General features: G+C 67.1%; 3 protein-coding genes and 2 non-coding genes across 5 annotated transcripts; 2 read left to right on the top strand and 3 right to left on the bottom strand.

The window, feature by feature from the left end:
• Positions 1-273: 273 nt before the first annotated feature.
• RHOBADRAFT_50240 (uncharacterized protein) lies at positions 274-8,520 on the top strand (the record flags this gene model as incomplete). Its single annotated transcript, XM_018415297.1, has 18 exons — positions 274-351; positions 419-608; positions 688-809; positions 892-996; positions 1,041-1,391; positions 1,466-1,480; positions 1,543-1,898; positions 2,582-2,796; positions 2,861-3,049; positions 3,214-3,332; positions 3,402-3,506; positions 3,570-3,599; positions 3,694-3,981; positions 4,065-4,382; positions 4,847-6,437; positions 6,517-7,361; positions 7,446-8,073; positions 8,144-8,520. 18 exons carry the CDS (start codon positions 274-276, stop codon positions 8,239-8,241), a joined length of 5,643 nt encoding a protein of 1,880 aa, XP_018268582.1. The 3' UTR covers positions 8,242-8,520.
• On the bottom strand, positions 4,640-4,719 carry RHOBADRAFT_t119. Its single transcript has one exon. It is a non-coding gene; the product is annotated as a tRNA-Ala (tRNA).
• A 285-nt stretch (positions 8,521-8,805) lies between the features above and the next one.
• RHOBADRAFT_t116 lies at positions 8,806-8,889 on the top strand. Its single transcript has one exon. It is a non-coding gene; the product is annotated as a tRNA-Gln (tRNA).
• Positions 8,890-9,676: 787 nt separating this feature from the next.
• Positions 9,677-11,945, bottom strand: RHOBADRAFT_18010 (uncharacterized protein; the record flags this gene model as incomplete). Its single annotated transcript, XM_018412402.1, has 6 exons — positions 9,677-9,914; positions 9,980-10,017; positions 10,084-10,475; positions 10,675-10,798; positions 10,884-11,656; positions 11,723-11,945. 6 exons carry the CDS (start codon positions 11,943-11,945, stop codon positions 9,677-9,679), a joined length of 1,788 nt encoding a protein of 595 aa, XP_018268583.1.
• A 3,145-nt stretch (positions 11,946-15,090) lies between these two features.
• Positions 15,091-18,831, bottom strand: RHOBADRAFT_55640 (uncharacterized protein; the record flags this gene model as incomplete). The annotated part of the gene is made up of 13 exons (XM_018417946.1): positions 15,091-15,349; positions 15,432-15,760; positions 15,837-16,049; positions 16,132-16,306; positions 16,387-16,456; positions 16,520-16,599; positions 16,689-16,820; positions 16,910-17,229; positions 17,309-17,626; positions 17,706-17,831; positions 17,912-18,266; positions 18,336-18,529; positions 18,621-18,831. The coding sequence occupies 13 exons, from the start codon at positions 18,829-18,831 to the stop codon at positions 15,170-15,172; spliced, it is 2,703 nt and encodes a 900-aa protein (XP_018268584.1). The 3' UTR covers positions 15,091-15,169.
• Between the last annotated feature and the right edge of the window lie 263 nt (positions 18,832-19,094).

The raw sequence follows: 19,094 nt of genomic DNA on the forward strand, positions 1-19,094 counted from the left end.
GTGTTAGAGCCGTCTCCCCCCCTGAACGCTTTCCGTTCTCGTCGTCCTCCTCACCGCGCGACCTCGCTCCGACGCTCCTCATTTTCTAGCTTCATGGCCATTGTTCTCGAGAGAGGCGAGAGTCGTCGGCACACCAGCTAGCCGGAGCGGTGGGCTCTTTCTTCCCTGTCCACGCCCGCACCGCACGACTTGCTTCTCTCGCTCACTCTCCTCGACGGCGACGCACCGCTCGCGCTCGGCCCGCTCGACTCGACACGTCCGAGCCTGTCGACGATGGACTCGCCTCAAGACGGCGTCGGGCTAGACCTCCCTTCCCGCTCCGCTCCGCAGGCGATGGCGACGCTCATCATGGTGAGCTTCCGTCGCCCTCCCTCTTTCGCTGTCGACAGGCAGAGCTGACCTCGTTGCACGCTCGCAGGGTCCGACGTCGTGCGGGTACAGCGCGCAGATGCTGCTCTTCGGCGCGTTCGTCTCGATGTTCCTCGAAGGTTGGCGCTCGGGCGCGCTGCAGGCTCAATCTCGACCTGCCCGCCTCGCCTTGTGGACCTCGCTCGTGCTCAACACCGTCAACACGGGCATGTGTGTGTATCAGAGCTTCGACTCGGCAGGTGAGCGCCGCCCTCGCCGCTCGGGCCCCTTCCTCGTCGAAACGCCGGTCCTCATCCGCGGCTCTCGCTCGTCCCACAGTCTCGCAAAACCGATCGTTCTTCTACCTCTCAAGCGGCAACATTGCATGGAACGCCCTGAGCGTACTGAACGGCGTCATTGCGGCGCTCTCGGAAGGGTTTTTGGCGGTCAAGGCCGGGTCCGTGCGTCCCAGTTTCGTCTCTGCCCCTCGTTCCCTCTGCGTTCAAGACCTGCAGGCACTGACTGGCTGCCCGTCGTCCGCAGCTCATCGCGCGCCGTCCTTGGCGGCTTCTCTTCTGGGCGTGGCAGGCCTGCGTGATCGCCCTCGTGCTGGCGGCGAGCGCAATTGTCACCGCCGACGGCTGCCTTGTGCGTCACCGCTCTCCTCTCTTCCTGCGTGCGACGCATTTCAGGAGACGTCATCTGCTCGAGGGCCGAACCTGACTCGCCGTCGTGCGACGCTTGCGCAGTACAACCTCGCCGGCGTCGACGGCACCGTCCCGACTTTGGCGCTCGACTACAACACGGCGTCGGCCGTCTGGCTCTGGTCGAGCGCCGTGGCCGATGTCTCAAACTCGTTGGCTTTCGCTCGAGCGCTCAGCAGCCGCATCCACGGCTTCAACGAGACGACCGACAACCTTCTTCGGCGCCTCATCTTGATCGCCATCCGGACGGCGTCGTACACGACGGCGCTCAGCATCGCTGGGGCGGTCGCAAACTCGATCTGGGGAGACGACGACACGCTCGGCTTTGTCGCGATCGGGGTGCGTCGCCTGTTCCTCTCGTTCTCGTCGAGCCGAGGCCTGAGCTCACCTCTCCTTCCCTTCTCTCCTCGCAGCTGTGGCTCCCGATGGTGCGCTCTCGTCTCGTCCCTCTTTCTCCGACGACGTAGACTGACTCTCGGACTCGACGCAGCCGGCCTTGTACGGCTTGGCCCTCCTCTCCTTCTCCTTCTCGTCGCGACGAGCGATCGACTCTCGCCTCGGCGGCTCGTCAGACGAGCCATCAGCGCCCCCGCGAGGGAACGGCATCTATGTCAGGCGCAGTGTGCGCGCGTTCGACTCGAAGGGCCTCTCGGTCCGACGACTCGGGCTCTCGAACGAGCACGAGCTCGTGACGCTGCCGACGCAGAGCGTGCCCGCGGTGCGCATCACGGTCGAGCAGCATCGAGTTACCGAGAGCGACGACGTCGACTTGGAGCTCGGCAAAGCGAGCACGGCGACCGATACGCCCGGCGACGACGAGTGGAGGAGGAACTGGCGCGGCGAGAAGTCGTGGCAGATCCAGCCTTGACGTCTTCCTGCGGCTTGTGTTCTAGCATTTGCAACGACCACATGTGCACTCCCGAGAGGCAGGACGAGAGCGTCTGACGAGAGTGATTCGGCTGCGTGAGCTACCAAGAGCGTTCGGGAGCGCGCGTCGAGAAGGCGATGCTGCGGCCCGCCGACCCGCCCTGAGCTCGTCGAGGGCTTCGGCGTCTCGTTGAGAGGACCGAACGTTAGCTCGCATTGATCGACGAGCGAGTCCATTGCGGCCTCGGAAGCTAGCGGACCGGCAAGAGAGAGAGAGCCAATCGGCCTTCCCAAGTTGGACCTCCGCCTTTCGTCCGCCTGTCCTTCGTTCTCTGCGCGAGTACGCGACCTGCATCCTCGCCCGAGTCCATGGCGAGGTCTCGCGCAGCTGCATGAGCGGTACGAGAACCGTACAGGGCGGGCTGGTGGCGGTGGTCGGCCCCCTTGTCGCGCGCTCGAGCCTCTCGCTCGCACCTCGCCCTCAAAGCTTCGAGCGCTCATCCTTGTGCTGCGGACGCAATCTGAGTCCCCTTGTGTCAGGAAGAACGAGCACAGCCCTCTTCGCTGTCTGCCGACGGATGAGAGAGGATCCGGCGCATCGCTCGCTGCAGGTCGATTCGCTCGTGTCGTCCTCTCTCTTTCTCCTCTTCTTCGTCGAACAGGTTACGGCGCGTCGTTCGTAAGCACTCTCAAGCTTCTGGTGCGTCCCACGGTCCTCGTTCGAGGGCGTTCTCCTCGTACGCCTGTCGGTACCCGTTCCCCCGGTCCACGCTCACGTCGCCTTCGCCCTCAGCCTTGCACTCGTCGACGACCATGAGCTCTCTCGACGACTTCCCGAAGATGTCGGCATCGCAGCATGCCGCCACGCTCATCATGGGTGAGCTCCTCGACGACGAAGGATGCCGGCCGTTTCCTCGAGCTGACCTCCTCCCTTTCTACAGGACCGAACCAGGCCGGCTATCTTGTCCAGATCTTCCTGTTCGGCGTCTTCCTCCAGATGCTCGTCTCGTACGCCCTGAGCGGCGAGCTGGGCCTCCACACTCGGTGGGCGAAAAGCGCTTTGGCCGCTTCTCTCCTTTTGAACCTCGTCTACACGGCCATCTGCTTCCAGCAGGCCTACGTCGCCGGCGGTACGCACTCTATCTCACTTTGACGTGTCCCCCTCCATGCGGCCGCCGCAACGCGCACGAGCCTCGCGCCCTGCCTCGCCCCTTCCCTTCCACCTCGCGGCACCCTTGCGTCGATTTAAGCCTCGTACATCCAGCTGACTCTCTTCCTCGTCTCTCCCGAGCAGTCAGTCAAGATCGAACGTTCGACACGCTGTCGAACGGCGACGTCTGGAACCTCCTGCCGCTGCTCAACGGCATGATCTCGACCGTCTCGGAGGTCTTCCTCGCCGCTCGCGCCGGTGCGGTGCGTCGAGACTCTCTCTCTCCCTCTCGACCGATGCCCTGAGCCCTTCTCTGAGTCTCGCTCCTCCAGCTCATTCAAGACCGACGCGTGCGGCTCGCCTTCTGGGTTTGGATCGGCGCGCTCGTCACCCTCGTCCTCGTCGGGTGCTCGTTCACTTGCGCCGATGGCTTCCTCGTGCGCCCATACGTTCTCTGTACAGCGTCCTATCGAGCGAGACTGACCTGCACTGCCTCACAGTACACCGCCGGAGCCGAAGAGAGCGACCTCGTGAGCTCCTTTCCCTGGTTTTGTCGTCTCGGCGACGCTCGTCGTCCCTCTCGCGCCCTCGACGACGTCGACGCTGCCAAGTCTACTGACACAGCGTCCCTCAACCGGTCAGATCATCTCGTTCAACGGCGCGTCGGCAATGTGGATGCTCTCAAGCGCCGTGGCCGACCTCTCGATCTCGCTCGCCTGCGCCTGGGCGCTTCGTGCGAGGATTCGCGGCTTCAATCCCGAGACCGACACGCTCCTTCGACACCTCTCGTGGATCTTCCTGCGCACGGCGGCCTACACGACTCTCCTCAGCCTCCTCGCGGCCACTATTTTGGTGACCTACGGCGAATACGACCTCCTAAGCTACCTGAACAACGCCTTCTGGACGCCTGGTGTACGTCCCCTCTCTCTCTCTGAGTCTCCTCTCGACCCGCCTCGACCGTCGACTCGCTCACGAGCATCTTTTGCCCCGCTCAGGCCGCTGTTTCTGCCCTCTCCCTCTTCACCTTTTCGACCGCGACCCGCCACGCCGTCACGAACCGCCTCGGCTCGTCGGGCGAGATGCCCGGCAACGTCTACATCAACCGCGCCGGGATCAGCGCCGCCGGCAAGGTGCGCTCGAGTGTCGGCCCCGGCATCGCGCTGCAGCATCTCTCGGGTGGGAACGCACAGCCGTCCGTCCCGCTGCAGATCACGGTGCAGCACCAACGCTCCGTGCACTACGAGGGCCCGGACGACGAGGACTTTAGCACCAAGGCGGGCTCGGACAGGGAGAAGGACGCGAGGGACTTTGCGGTGTAGCTCGCGGTTGCCTCGGTCGAGCCTCGCAGCCGTGCAACGACGCTCGTTGTGCCTGACTCTACGTACGAGCGCTCGGGAGCTTCTGAGGGTCAAAGCGCACTGCGGTCCAGATCCAAATGTCCGCTTCCTGGTCGCGCTGCAGTGCCGGCGGTTCCGATTTGCTTCTTTGATGAGCTCGTAACGCAAAAAGATGACTTGGGCGGTTGTCGGAGCCGAGGAAAGAGCCGCTGGCGACACGGGGCAAAAGAATCTGGAGAACCAGGGAGTCGAACCCTGCGCCTCTCGCACACGATGGTGCTAAGCGAGCGCTCTACCGATGAGCTAGATCCCCTTTGCACGTGCTCGCCCCCGTAACTGCCATACGGATACACCTTGAGCTGCTGCTGCCGCGGACGACCCGCCAGCTGCTTCTGCGGCCGTGGCAGGGAGACATTTGACTGCTTGGCGATACTTTCTAGAGCCTAATGTGTCCTGCAAGCGGCCTCGCTGATTTACCGGTGCGCGTGACCTCCGTGCGCCGCCAGCTGCCAGCGCGACTTTCTTCAGAGCCGAGCCTCTTCGCTCTTCCGCACCAGCAACTCGCGCAGACCAGCTCGTGCCAAGCCGACCGCACAGCAGTCACCGCCTGCTCGCCACCGCCAGCACCACCAGCCGCCCCAGCCAGCCGCTCGCGGGAAACCACCCCCCTCGCTCCGCCAACGCTCATCGTCGCTCGCCCCGTGGCCAGCTCCGCCTGCGAGACCGAGCCGCCGTGCCAAAAACTCGCAATCATGGCTACCTGGGCCAAGCGCGCATCCGCGCCCACCGACACCCCCTCTCACGACGACTCGACCCCTCCTCTTTCCTCCCCCGCCGACGTCGCACCCGCAACCCACCCCGCCCCTTCGTCTTCCGTGCCCCGCTCTGCGCCCATCTCCAAGGCCAACGCCTCGGACAACTGGCGCGCCAATGCCCGCCCCAACACGGCCCCGAAGAACGGCGACCCGCCCGTGCGAGCGCGGGCAGCGAGCAAGGGCAACTCGCACGCGCCCGCCTCGGCTGCTGCCCCGGCCGCGTCGGCGTCGCCCGCCGGCCAGGACGATGACGAGGGTGCGTGGGAGACGGTCGAGAAGAAGGACAAGCCGGCGCCCGTCTCGCGGCTCGGCAGCAAGAAGAGCTTCGCCAAGGACGGCAACAAGAAGGCCGGCGAGGGCCGCAAGACCGCCGTCGTCGAGGAGGCGAGCAGCACGGCTGAGGGCAGCGCCGCGCCCAAGGGCAAGGCGGCGGCAGGGCGCGCTCGTGCCGGGTCGTCGAGCGCGGGCAAAGGCGAGAAGAAGGCGGCGGCGGCGGCCGCGGGTCGGCCAACGCTCAAGCCGGCGAGCTGGGCAGACGACGAGGAGAACGGCATCCTGCCGTCGCCCAACTTTGGCGCGACGAGCGCTCCCGCCGCCGCCGCCCCGAGCGACGCGGCCGTCGAGGTCCTCGTCCTCCCGCCGTCGCAGGCCCCGTCGCCGACCGAGGAGAAGGAGCAGAAGGAGGTCGAGCAGCCGGCCAAGAAGGCCCCCTCGGCGCCGGCCGTCAACGTCTGGAGCGTGCGCAAGGACCAGCTCGCGCAGGCGTCCGAGCCGGCGTCGTCGTCGCCGGCGCCCACGCCTTCCGCGCCTTCCGCGCCCACGCCCGCCGCAGACGACGCGGCGCCGTCGTCGGCGACCGAGACGCCCGCGCAGGACGAGGGCAAGAAGCCGGCCGAGCAGGCGCAGAAGAAGAAGGAGGCGCGGCCCAAGGAGGACAAGGGCAAGGCGGCGGCGGCGGCGGTCAACGGCGGCGGCGCGACCGCGACGACCTCCAAGTCGTCGCCGTCAACGAGTCGGACGACGAGCGCGATGGGCTGGTCGTCGACGGCGACGCCGGCTACGAGCGGGTCGTCGAAGCCGCTCGTCGTCGCCGGTGAGGACGCGACGAGCTGGCCGGCGCCCGAGGACGCCGTCAAGCAGGACGAGCCCAAGGCCAAGGCGGGCAAGGAGGACAAGCAGGCGGCGCAGCAGCAGACCGGCGGCAAGAAGAAGAAGGGTGCGTCCCCCGCTTTCTCTCCCTCTCCTTCTCTGCCCCGTTCGCCGCTCACCTTTGAGCCCGCCCCTCTCCCTCGCAGGCGACAAGAGCAAGTGGATCCCGATCAAGGCCGACATCACCGTCAGCGCGCCGGCGCCGGGCCAGCTGGCCAAGCGCACGGCCAAGGCGGCAAAAGCGCCGGGCGCGTCGACCACGGGCGGCGCCGAGAAGAAGGGCGCGCAGCCGGCGCAGCAGCCGGGCAAGGGCAAGGCCGCGGCAGGTGCGGCCCCGCAGCCGGTCAAGGGCGCAGCCGCCGCCCAGCAGGGCAAGGGCAAGAAGGCGGCGGGCGCCGCGGGCCCCAATTCTCGGACCGCGCCGCTCGACACGAGCGTCGACGCCGAGGGCATCATTCGGCCGTTCGGCGGCGCTACGCCTGCCGGTCCCTCGTCTACGACCGCCAAGTCCGCGTCGGCCGAGCAGACCGGCTCGACGTCGGGCCCGACCACTACGCCGTCGGCGAGCGGCGGCGACTCGGCCCAGCTTCCTCGTCAGCCTCCCGCGTTCGTCCCTGCGCACCAGCAGCAGTTCGCCGGCCGAGGACGCGGTCGTGGCGGTGCGGTGCGAGGGCGCGGCGGCGCACGCGGCGGCGCCAACGGCGCCGGCTTCAACCGCCAGTTCCAGCAGCAGCACGCCGTCGCGCTCGCTGCCGGCTACGTCCCTGTGCCCGTCGAGCTCGACGCCAACGGCAACCCGATCGTCGACCAGTTCGGCTACCCTGTCGCGGCGCAGCAGCTCCCGCAGCCGACGCAGGGCCAACAAGGCCAGGCGGGCCAGGCGCCGTTCGACCCGCGCATGCTCGACCCGACCCGGTACTGGCTCCTCGGCCAACTCGAGTGGTGGTTCTCGATCGACAACCTGTGCCGCGACCTCTTCCTGCGCCAGTCGGTGCGTCGCCTTCTCCTGTCCCCTCCTCGTCCTCCCTTGACGAAGCCCTCACTGACTTTCTGTCTCGCCCTCGCCTGCCCACAGATGGACGCCGCAGGGTGGATCTCGGTCCCGCTCATCGCGTCGTTCAACCGCATCAAGAACCTCACCTCGGACCTGTCGATCGTCGTCGAGACGATGCGCATGACGCCCGTCCTCGAGGTGTCGCCCAAGGGCCGCTTTGTACGCCTCGCCCAGACGTGGCCCGAGTGGCTCCTGCCCAACGCGCAGAAGAACGACGACGTCGAGAAGGACTTTGAGGAGGCGCGCGCCGAGGTCAAGGCGCTGCACGAGCGCAAGGAGCGCGAGCGCGAGTCGAAGGGCGACAAGGACGCTGCGCCGGACGCCGAGGGTGCCGCCAAGCCTGCCGTCGAGCGTGACGAGGCTGCTGTCGAGCCGGCCGCCGAGAAGAAGGACGACGCCGCGACCGACGCTCCTGCCGACGCCGACAAGGCCGACGCCGCCTCGGCTACTACCTCCGCAACGGTCGCCGAGCCGGCACCTGTCGCTGTCGAGGTCAACGGCGAGAAGGACGTCCAGCGCGAGGAGGCCAAGGACGCCGTCGCCGAGCCGCAAGACGACGCGACCGAGGAGGCGAAGGAGACGGCGGCTGCCCCCGCCAAGAAGGACGCGCCTTCGGCACCACGCAAGGAGTCGCTCTCGCCTCGTGAGGGTGCGTCCCTCAATTTTCTTCTCGTCGCCGTCGCCCGTTCACCTGATTGACACGTCGTCGACGCCCGCAGCGCCCCGGACCATCTCGCCCAAGGCGACGCCGGCCCAGCCGATCCTCGACACGGCGTGCGCGTCCATCACGAGCACGACGCCCTCGTCGACCGCATGAGCCTCCCCTCTCCTCGCACAACATCTCCCTTTTCGCCTTTCCCCTCCCATGCCCCTTCTCTCGCCTCGCCAAATCAGCCACGAGTGTCTCCCTCTTTCCACCCTTCCCTCGTGTCCAACCTACATTGCGCTCCGACTGTTCTACTCCTCCGCATACATCCCCCGTCCCCCTCTCTCCCTCTCTCGCGACCCCTCCTTCTCTCGCCTTGTGTCGGTCCCGTCCTCTTTCGCCCCTCTCTCTCTCGTCGCAGATTCTCTCTCGCAAGCTCTGGATTTCTCTGTACGGCGTGCAGGCGCAGAGAGACGCCCGTGTGCTCGCCAGGCCCGAGAGACGAGAAAGACGAAAGCGCTCGACGAGAGGAGCGCACGAGCCCCGAGACGTCGTCCTCTTCTTGCGCTTGGTTTACCTCGACTACGCCTCGACCGAGCTCGCTGCATCGGGCTTGCAGGCGGGTCAAGGCTGTGCAACGGGCCGCCGGGAGCAAGGCCACTTGTGGCGCTTGTGCAGGTGCAACTGTACGCTGTTTGAGTCTGACCGCATAGCTCGCCGATTTGCAACACGCACGGCGAGATAGTATAATGGCTAGTACACTCGGTTCTGATCGTCTTCTGCTTCCGAGCAATCTGGGTTCGATCCCCAGTCACGCCTGCACTTTTTTTTGCTCCCTCTTCCGTTGCTCTCTCGGACCCTAGCAGTGCTGCTACCGGCTGAGCGACTCTCGCTTTTGCTGCTCGTGAAGCAGGGCGTCGAGAGAGGGAGCGAGGGACCGGGCGCGCGCCGACGTCGGGAGGGAGAGTGGCTTTGCGACTCGAGGCGACCCGAGCGTTTTGACCTCTTGCGCGGCTCGACATCGACAGCGCCGTCTCTGTGTCGGGTCTCCTGCCAAGCGAGTCCCGCACGAGAGCCATGCAGGGCGGTCTTTCGCCGGTTGGCCTCCCCCTTGCCGACGCGCTCGAGCCTCCTTGCGTCCTCGCCTTCCAGAGCGCTTTGGCCCGCCCGCGTGCTTCGGTAGCTTCAAAGAGCGCTCTCGGCAACCGCGACGCCCACGTTCGAAACGTCTCTCGAGCTCTCTTGAGTCGCGAGGCCAGCTCTCGAGTCGAGACAGAGAGCGACAAAGGATGATAGAGACGGAGGGACACTTACAACACGGCAGGGTGCGGGTACGAGGAAGTCGCGCACATTAAGCCCGGGAGGAAGTAGAAGGGAGAGCAGCTACGGAAGAGGAGGGTGGGGCGACGAGGCGAAAAGGGGAGAAGGAAAGGACGAGCGCGGCTCGAGGGGGGGTGACTGAGAGAAAGGACGAAGGCGGTTTGCCGCGAGGGCAGACAAGGGGGGGAGAGAGCGACGGCGCCGGCGAGGCGGGCGTCGTCTATGCAGGTATGGATGAGGGCGATGGGGAGGGAGAGAGGAAGGATGAAGGCGGGAGGAGCAGGCTCTACTCGGCCGTGAGCTGCAACTGCTGAACCGCCTCGTCGTACCGGCGCTCGGTCTCGCGCACGACCTCGACGCCGGTGCGGATCGCCTCGTCGACCGTGCACCGCTCCTTGCGCGGCGAGAACTTGAGGCCGAGGATGTCGCCAATCTCGTCGGTCGCGCGCAGGATGCGGTCGAGGTCCGACTTGGTGTGGGCCGCCGAGATGCAGAAACGCACGCGCGACGAGACGAGCGGCGTGCTGAGGGTGGGGCCGTCAGGGCCATCCCGCATAGAGAAGGAGAGAGAGAGGACGATGCGACGCACGCAGGGTACGCGACGACGACGACGACGATCTTGTGCCGCTCGAGCACTGCAGGGAGTGGCCGACGACCGACGGTCAGTGTCCGCACTCGGACGGCGAGAGTGACAGTGTGAGAGAGAAAGGGGGACTCGCTGAGCCTGGAGAAGAGGCCCATCTTGGCGGGCGCGAACAGGAGGGTGGGCACGATCGGGGAATCTTGGTGCCCATAAACAATGAACCCCAGCCGGCGGAGTCCATTGCTTAGGTACCGGGCATTGAAGGCAAGGCGCCTAAGGCGGTCCTGGCCGTCCGTACCGTCCATCACGTACGCCGGGAGCTTGCTGAGGGCGGGCACGATGGCGACGGCCGACGGGCCCATGATGCTGCCCATCGACGTGACGATCTGGGCGAGGATAGGCGGCGACATGGCCTCGGCGTAGTTCTGGGCGTGCGACGACAGGCGCAGCGCCGAGATGAGCTCGTGCGAGCCGGCGATGTAGCCGCCCGAGGCGCCGAACGCTGCAGGGGAAGGAAGGAGAGAAAGAGTCAGTGACGTGAAAGAGCGAGAGAGAGTTCGACGAGGGCGAGAGAGCGCCCGACAGCGAGAGCCGGCAGGTTGAGAAGGCGCTCTATGAGGAGCGCCGCTCTCGCCGCTCTCGCCGCCGACGCCGCTCCCCCGCGACACGCAGGACACACAGAAGGGAAAGCAAGGACGCACACTTGGTGAAGGTGCCCATGAGGATGTCGACCTTGCGCGGGTCGAGGCCAAAGTAGTCGCACACGCCGCGGCCGCGAGGACCGAGCGCGCCAACCGAGTGCGCCTCGTCGACGTACAGGTAGAACTGCGTGCACGAGTGGAGCGTCAGGACGAGGCGCACGAGAGACAGCGACGGGCGGGGGAGAGAGAGAGAGAGGCGAGGGACGGACCTTGTAGATGTCCTTGAGCTCGAGGATGCGCGGCAGGTCGACAAGCGTGCCCTCCATCGAGTACAGGCCCTCGACAATGAGGAGGATCTTTTTCCACGGGCGGTGGGTGCGGGGCTGGCCCTGCGAGATGCACTCGCGCAAGAGGTTCTCGAGGTCGTCCATGTCGTTGTGCTTGTACTGGCGCACCATGGCGCCCGACAGGCGCGCGCCGAACCGGATCGACGAGTGGTTGAGCTCGTCCGAGATGATGAGGCACCCTTTGCACATGAGGGCCGGGAGCGTCGTCGAGTTGGTCGCGAACCCCATCGAGACGATCATCGAGTCCTCGACGCCGAGGAACTCGGCGACGAGGCGCTCCGACTGGATGTGGAGCGCGCTCGTGCCGACGTCGTTGCGCGCGCCGTGGAGCGAGACGCCCATCTCGCGCACAATCATCTCGGCCTCGTCGGCGCACGGGCCTCGCGACTGGGCAAACCCGAGGTAGTTGTACGACGAGACGTTGAGCGCCTGGGTCGTCTCGCCCGTAAAGACAAAGTCGTGGAAGTGGTTGGTCGGCGTGCGGTCGAGGCAGATGGCGGTGCGCGCGGCGACGCCCGTGACCGGGCGCGCAAAGCAGTCCTCAAGGCGGAGCTTGAGGCGGCGCGTGTAGAACGAGTCAAAGTCGGAGAACAGGGGCGCGTAGCCGTTGCTGGGGCGCAGGTGCGAGTACGACGCCGGGAACAGGCGCTTGCCGATAAAGTCGCGGATGTGGCCCATGACGAACAGGAGGGCGTCTGTGGGCGGATCGGTCGAGTCAGGGTCGTCGCGTCGACAAGCGAGGGTCGCACGAGGGGACGTACAGGACAAGTACGTGTGCAGGTAGACCCAGACGCTCGGCTCCTCGTCACTGGCGCGCAGGCTCGTGCCGGGCGTGTGCCGCGAGACGGTGCGGTGCGCCGGGTCGACGTCGTGGCCGTACTCGGAGTGGCGCAGCGAGTACGGGTCCTCCGGGTTGGGCACAAAGTCGACGTCGAACGACGTGGTCGGGAGCCGGGTCGCAGAGATGCTGCTCGGGGTCGGCATCTCGGTCGCGACGCCCTTCCACGCCGTCGAGCGCTCCGAGTCGGTGCTCGTGTCCGAGTTGGCGGCGTCCGAGTTGGCGCGGTTGCGGCGGTGGGTCGAGGCCGTGTCGTACGAGACGAGGCTCGACGAGCGCGACGGGCTCGAGTTGCGCGCCGAGAGGGCGGCCGAGTTCGAGTCGCGCGACTGGAGGTGGGTGAGGTAGCTGGCGGCGTCCTGCAGAGGGAAAGGGCGAGGTTAGTTTGGTCGGACAAGATGCAGAGAATCAAGGGGACGGACCATGGCGCTCGAGACGCTCGTGGTCGCAAAGGCCTTTGACGAGCCGCTTGAAGAGGGCGAGTTGGCGCCGGGTCCGCCTTTGCGCTTGATCATCTGCCGGGGGTGTCCGAATTCACTTAGTTGCTGGAGAAGGAGGAACGAGGATCGGGGGGCGCACCTGCTTGAAGGCGGCGAGGCGACGCTTGTCGGAGGACGGCGCGAACGATGAGGAGAGATCGGACGTCGTCGTGGGCAGAGGTTCCGGGGGTGCGGGCGCGGCGTCTAGAGAGGGGGCTGCTCGGGTAAACCTGTGCAGGCGGTGCTGGAGAGCAGAATGCGCGTCCTAGCTGAGCAGCAGCGGGTGGTGGACAAGAGCGAGGCGACGGGAGACGGAGCCCGCGCTTGCCCTTCCGCGCGACGCTCAAGCCGAGGGTGACGGGTCCCTCGGCCACCGCTTTCCCTCTCTCTCCCTCTGGCACCTGCTCCTGTGCGATCAGGCTCGACCTGCCAGCACTGCTGTTGTGCGCACCCTCGCCCCGTCCAGCTGGCCGCCCGCCTTCATCCCGCCGCCCCTCGCCCAACTCCGCCCGAGCCAGCGAGGATCTCGCGTCAACATACCCTCGTCGACATCGCCGCACGGCGCGCCGCTGCCTGCTCGAGCTCGTGCAACGGCGCGAGTGTCGCGTCCTCCCGCTGTCGACCCTTGCCGGCGTGGCCACGGCGCCGCCGCTCGGACTCGTCGCACTCCGAGCGAGCACTGCCTTGCGGATCGCCCCGCTCCGCCAAACATCGCTCGGCCGGCCTGCTCGCTCGCACGACGCTTATCGAGCATCCAGAGATGCGCGACCGGGCGATCCGCTCGCCCGGTTCCAGCTCGTCCTCGTCCTGCTCCTCCCTGTCCTGCTCATCCCTGTCGCACAGGTCACCTCGTCCTCCTGCATCTCCTCGCTCGCGTCGAGACCGTCGCAGGCGCATACCTGCACAAGACCTGCACAACCGCCCGGTCTCACGGGACCAAACGCCGCCAGCCAGCTTTCAGTGCGGTCGAAGACTCGCCGATCGTGCCCACCCTCCTGTTCGCGCCCGCCAAGATGGGGCTCTTCTCCAGGCTCAGCGAGTCCTCCTTTCTCTCTCACACTGTCACTCTCGCCGTCCGAGTGCGGACACTGACCGTCGGTCGTCGGCCCCTCCCTGCAGTGCTCGAGCGGCACAAGATCGTCGTCGTCGTCGTCGCGTACCCTGCGTGCGTCGTCTCGTCCTCTCTTTCTCCTTCTCTCTGCGGGATGGCCCTGACGAGCGTCTCCTCCCTTCTCCTCTCGCGACAATCGGTCCACCTTCCTCGACTCGCCTCGACCGCCTCGAGACAATTCAGGTCATGAACGCGCTCGTTACAGCACGCTCGCTCCGTCCTCGACCTGCGAGAACGAAGCGCCCTCCGACCAGTCACGAAAACTGCCCGCCGCCAACGACGGCGCCAAACGCCTCTGCGAGGCCCTTTTCGGCGAGAAAGTCGCGCACGTCGCCCATCTCGCCGCGGTTGGCGCGCCCGCCCGTGCGCGCAATGAGCGACGTGATCTCGGACATGTCGGAAAAGATGCGGTGCTGGGTCGGGTCGGGAGCGGGAGGGGCGCCGGGAGGCAGGGGAGGGAGGAGAGGGGTGCGGTAGCGCTCCGAGACCTTTTTCTGGAACGAGGGGATGTCGGCCTGTTGCCGCGTTGCGAGGGTCAGCTGGCGAGGAACGAGAAAGAAAGAGAGAGAGAGAGAGCGGGACGCACCCAAGAGTTGGCCTTGATGTCGCCGAGAAACTCCTGCACCATGCGCTCCGTCCCCTCGAGGCACATGATGGCGGGCTTGCCTGCGGGTGAGGCGCCTCCCGAGATCAGTACTCGCTCCTGTACGTGCGAGAAAGAGAGAATGAAGGAGGAAGACGGCTGCGACGCACCTGCGAGGACAAAGCCGGTGATCTCGTACTCGCCCGCCCAGTCGACGATGTTGTCGCGCTTCTCCCGCGTCGACAGCGACGGGAACCACAGCCACACCCTGAACTCGTCCTCGTCGCCGTCGGCGCGTGCGGGCGCCCTGCGCCGCTTGCCCGCCCCACCACCGCTCCCTGCACCGCCGCCGCCGCCGCCGCCAGTCGCTCGCGCCTGCTCTGCCGCCGCGAGGGCCGCCGGGTCCGGCAGGAAGGCGATAACCTGGTTGCGGACGTAGTCGATCGTATCGAGGAGGAGGTCGGTGTTGCTCAGGAACGTGCGCGGGCTGGTCGACGGGAGCGAGGCGGCGAGGGCGTCGTGGGCGGTGCGGGACAACCAGGGCGGCTGCTGCAGGTGGACGGTCGCCGCCGAGGTGCCGTCGGGGAGGGTCGCCGACGCGTCGACTGGCGGCGTGAGCGGGATCCGCACGGAGAGGACGAGAGGGTACGGTGGCGGTGCGGTCGAGGACGAGGAAGGGGAGGGGGAGGGGCCGGGCGGCGCTGCTGGCTCGAGCGACAGCGTGACGTGGAACGACAGCTCGTCGGTCGTGACGGTGCTCCTGTCGCCCTTGCCGCCGTGCTCGATCCACGCCCGCAGAGAGGGGAGCGCGGCGTCGACGTGCTCCTCGACGACCAGCTCGCCTGGGAGCGGGAAGATGCTCTGCGCGAGCTCGAGCGTCTCGAGCTGGAGCGCGAGCGCGTCGACAGCGAGCAAGGGTGCCATCTGGCGGGCAGAAGAGACCATGGTGGTGGCTGCGCTCTCGCCTCGCGTGTCGGCGGCGGTGTGGTCAGGGCCGACTCCGCGCTCATCTCCCTCGGCGACCGTCGGCTCCACCGGGACGCGCCTGCCGACAGTCGGCCTGAGCGTCTCAAGGGCACCTCTCTCATGAATCTCGCTCTCTCTCGCAGTCTCTGCAGCTCGGCGAGCGGGGCAGGCTCAGTCGCAATGCTCGCGTGCGCTTTTTGTTTCTGCAGCAGTCGAGGATCTGCGTCTCCTTCACGCCTCCTCCGTCACCCTGTCCTCGGCATCGTCCATCTCGGCTTTGGCGGCGAGTGCCTGAAGCTCGTCGGCCGTCTTGAACGCGCGCGCGAGGGGCTGGAGCTGTGCGGCGCCCTGGCGGAACGAACCTTGCGCCGCCGGCGAGTCGGCGAGGAGCCCGTGTGCCCGGACGAGGAGCTGCAGGGCAGTGTCCGAGAGAGAGAGTCAGTCCATGCTGGCGCAGGGAACCGTCGAGAGAGAGACAGAGAGAGAGACGCACCTCGAGGCTTGGCGACACCTGAGAGCTCTGGACGACCTGCAAGAGGAGCGCCTCGGCGCTCTCGCGGTCCCCGAGCGCGAGCTTGGCCTCTGCCGCCGCGACGAGCCACGCCGCGCTGCCCTCGCCGTGCGTCTGCAGCTGCGCGTCGACAAACGCCGACGGCTGAGCGCCGCCGAGGAGCGACTCGATACCCGACGACAGGACGGTCGAGACGGCCGAGTTGGACGAGGACGACTGGGCAAGGCGGACGACGAGGGGAAGGAAGGCGGGCGAGGACGGGTACAGCTGCTGCGCCGTCTTGAGAGCTCGAAGCGCCTCGAGGGGCTTGCCTGTGTGTCGATCGAGAGGGTCAGTACCTCGTCGTCCTCAGGTCCGTGCGCCCTCACTCGAGAACGCGGGACGCACCTCGTCGCAGCATGACGTCGGCCTTGAGCTCGAGCGTCTCCTCGTCGGTCGGGCGCACGACCTCGAGGCGGCTGACGAAGCGCATGGCGAGCTCGAGCGGGTCCTTGCGCGCCTTGTCGAGGTGCTCGACGCCGAGCGGGTCCGTGTCCTTGTACAGCGACTCGGCGACCGCCTTGGTGTCGTCGTCCTTCTTCTTGTCGTCCTTGGTGTCGGCTGCGTGGGGCGCGAGGGGAGGGTCAGCTCGGCCGGGCGAGAGTCGGCGAGCGAGAGGGAGGCGAGGACGAGTGGGACGCACCCTTCTTGCCCTTGCCCTTGGCCTTCTTCTTCTCCTTCCGGCTCAGCGCCTTCTCCTCGCCGCCCTCGTCGCCGTTCTCCTGCTTGACCTCCTCGGCGTCCACCTTGTCGCCGTTGGTGACGGGCGTAGGCGCCGCGCCGAACGCGGCCGGGTCGTCGTGCATGCGGCAGTAGATCTGCGTACGGCGATGACGGTGAGCTCGAGGGTCTCGCCGAGGGGGATGACACGGGAGAGAAGAGAGAGAGGCGGACGCACGGCGACGGCGCCCTTGGCTGCGGCGACGAACCGAGGGTGGTCGCGGACCCGGTCCTCGAAGCGGAGGAGCCTGCGAGGGGTGCGAGGGTCAGGCCGTCGCCCAAAGAGACGACAGAGGGAGGCCTGGACGCACTCGATGTAGGCCTTGAGCGTATACTTGCGCACGCAGTACGAGTGAAAGTCGTACTGGTCCTCCTCGATGTCCTGGAAGATCTGCGCTCGACGACGACGGGGGCAGGACCTCCTCGAGGGTCAGGTCCTCGTCACCGACACTGGCAAAAGAGGAGAGAGGAGGGACGCACGTCGAGGATCTGGTGGTACCGGCGCAGGGCCCGGCCCCAGTCTTGCTGCGCCGCGTACGAGTCGCCCTCCTCCTGCAGGAACCACAGGCACTGCATCTCGACCATGTCCTCGAGCGGCGACGGCGCGTCCTTCTGCACGTCGAGGCGACTGCCGCCTATCAGTACACGCACCTCGATCGAGGTGCAGGGGCGCGAGGGGGAGAGAGGCTCGAGCGACGCACCCTCGTGAACAAGCCGATCGTCTTCTCGGCCCTCTCAAACTCGCCGTTGCGCACGGCGTACTTTGCCGCCTTCGAGTTGAGGAACCGGTCCTGGCCGTCGAGCAGGCGGGCGTCCTCCATGGCCTGCGCCGCCTGCTTGCTGTCGCCGGCGCGCTTGAGGATGCGCGCGCGCAGCGTGTGCAGCTCGGGGAGCGACGGCGTGTGCGACAGGGCGAGCGAGAGCGTGCTGAGCGCCGCCGAGTGGTCGCCGAGCTGCGAGTGGTGCGACGCGAGGAAATAGAGCGTCCACAGGTAGGTCGACGGCGACTCGAGCGCGTCGTCTGCGGGCGCGCAGGAGGGCGAAGTCAGTTCAAGATTCGCCGGTGCGCAGACAGAGGCGCAAGAGGACGAGGGACGCACCGTCGCCCGTCTCGTCCGTCACGACCGCGCCCTTGTCCTCGAGGCCCTTCTTGAACTCGTCGACGACCTCGCCGACGACGCGCGCCTTGTCGAGGCCCTCGGCGCCCTTGTACAGCGCCTTGACGTCGGCAAACGCGCTTGGGACACCCTTGGACAGCGCGTTGAGGATGTAGCTCGCGGCGCGGGTGCGGAACTCGGGCGACGAGGCGGGGAGGACCGAGAGCTGGAGGCGCTTGATCGACAGGGAGCGAGGGTGCGCCGACGACAGGGCCGACAGGATGGACGAGGTGGCGAGACGGGTCTCGGGGTCGGTGGCGTCTGCGGACGAGCGAGGGGGAGGGCCGGCTTGGGTAAGCGGCGAGGGACGTAGAGAGGAAAAGGAAGGCGAGGGACGCACCGCAGTCGCCGCCCTTGGCCTGCACGGTCGCCTTGATGTACTCGGTCGACTCGGGGTTCTCGCCGAGGACGGTCTCCCACGCCCACAGGGCCGACTCGGTGCGGCCGAGCTTGAGGAGGAGGCGAGCTGCGAGGGGAAGGGGGCCCGGCGTCAGTGCGACGGCTCGTTGCGCTGCGACTCGACGCAAAAGGCGAGAGAGGACGCACCACGCTGGACGGTGTAGGCGGTGCGGTCGACGATCTGGGCGCTCTTGTCGCCGAGGAAGTCGAGGCAGCGCTCGTACTCGCCGGCCTCCTCGAGGACCTGGGCGTGGAACAGGAGGACCTCGCCCATCTCGACGTCGCCGTCCGGCACGTCGCGCAGCATGTCCTCGTAGTAGGCGAGCGTGACGGTCGCGGCGCGGTACTGGCGCGCGAGGAACTGGGCGACGGCGAGGTTGACCCAGTTGCGGCGCACGCGCGGCTGCGTCTTGAGCATCTGGAGGCGGATCTCGGCATGGTCGTCGTACTTGCGCAGATGAACGGCGAGCGGCGCCATGTCGGACAACAGGTTGAGCGAGTCCTGCGCGGAAGAGAGAGGGGGTCAGCTCTCGTCGACGGAGGAGCGCCTTTGAAGAGGACGAGGGCGCACCTTTTCGATCTCGACGGCTTTTTTGTAGCACTTGAGGGCCTCGTCAAAGTTCTTGTCGGCGCGGAGGACGAGGGCGTAGACGTGCCAGACGATGTGCGAGCCCGGGTCGTTCTTGGTGCCGCGGCGGACGCAGTCGTAGCCCTCGGGCTTGCGGTCGAGCGAGCACAGGAATATGCCCTTCATGACGAGCGACTCTGTGCGTGCAGGGCAGGGTGTCAGTGTGGTACGCACAGAGAGGGTGCACCGCCGCAGGAGGAGGAGGAGGAGGAGGATGAGGGGACGGACCGCCGTGGTTCGGGTGCTTGTCGAGGATGGACTGGACGCCCTCGAGGCCTTCCTTGAACTGCTTGTTCTCGTACATGCCGAGGACTTTTGTGAAGAGCTCTGCGTCCTCTCGGGGGAGGTGCCGGTTGTGGTCGGGCGGCACGGGCGAGCGCCAGGTGGCCGTGGCCTGGCGGGTGTTGGCGGCAGGTGGGGGAGCACGGCGAGGCGGCATGGCGGGTGGGTCGAGTCGAGAGCGCAGCGTCGAGACGAGCCAGGTCGAGATGAGGACGACGACGACGGCGACAAGTCCAAGACAGCCCTCTCTGCTCTCTCTGGGGTAGGGCTGGGTGCCTTCACAGTACCTAGTAGTGTAGCTTGACCTACCTCGTAGCTTCAGAGATTCGCCTGGAAGCCTGGGCGAGGCTGGCCGTGTTGACGCGTCCGGGGCGCGTCGACGACGAGAACGACCTCATCTCTTCCGGCCGCACCCTCGCT

The sequence above is a fragment of the Rhodotorula graminis genome (assembly GCF_001329695.1).
Source record: "Rhodotorula graminis WP1 unplaced genomic scaffold RHOBAscaffold_14, whole genome shotgun sequence".
In the NCBI taxonomy this organism is placed as follows: domain Eukaryota; kingdom Fungi; phylum Basidiomycota; class Microbotryomycetes; order Sporidiobolales; family Sporidiobolaceae; genus Rhodotorula; species Rhodotorula graminis.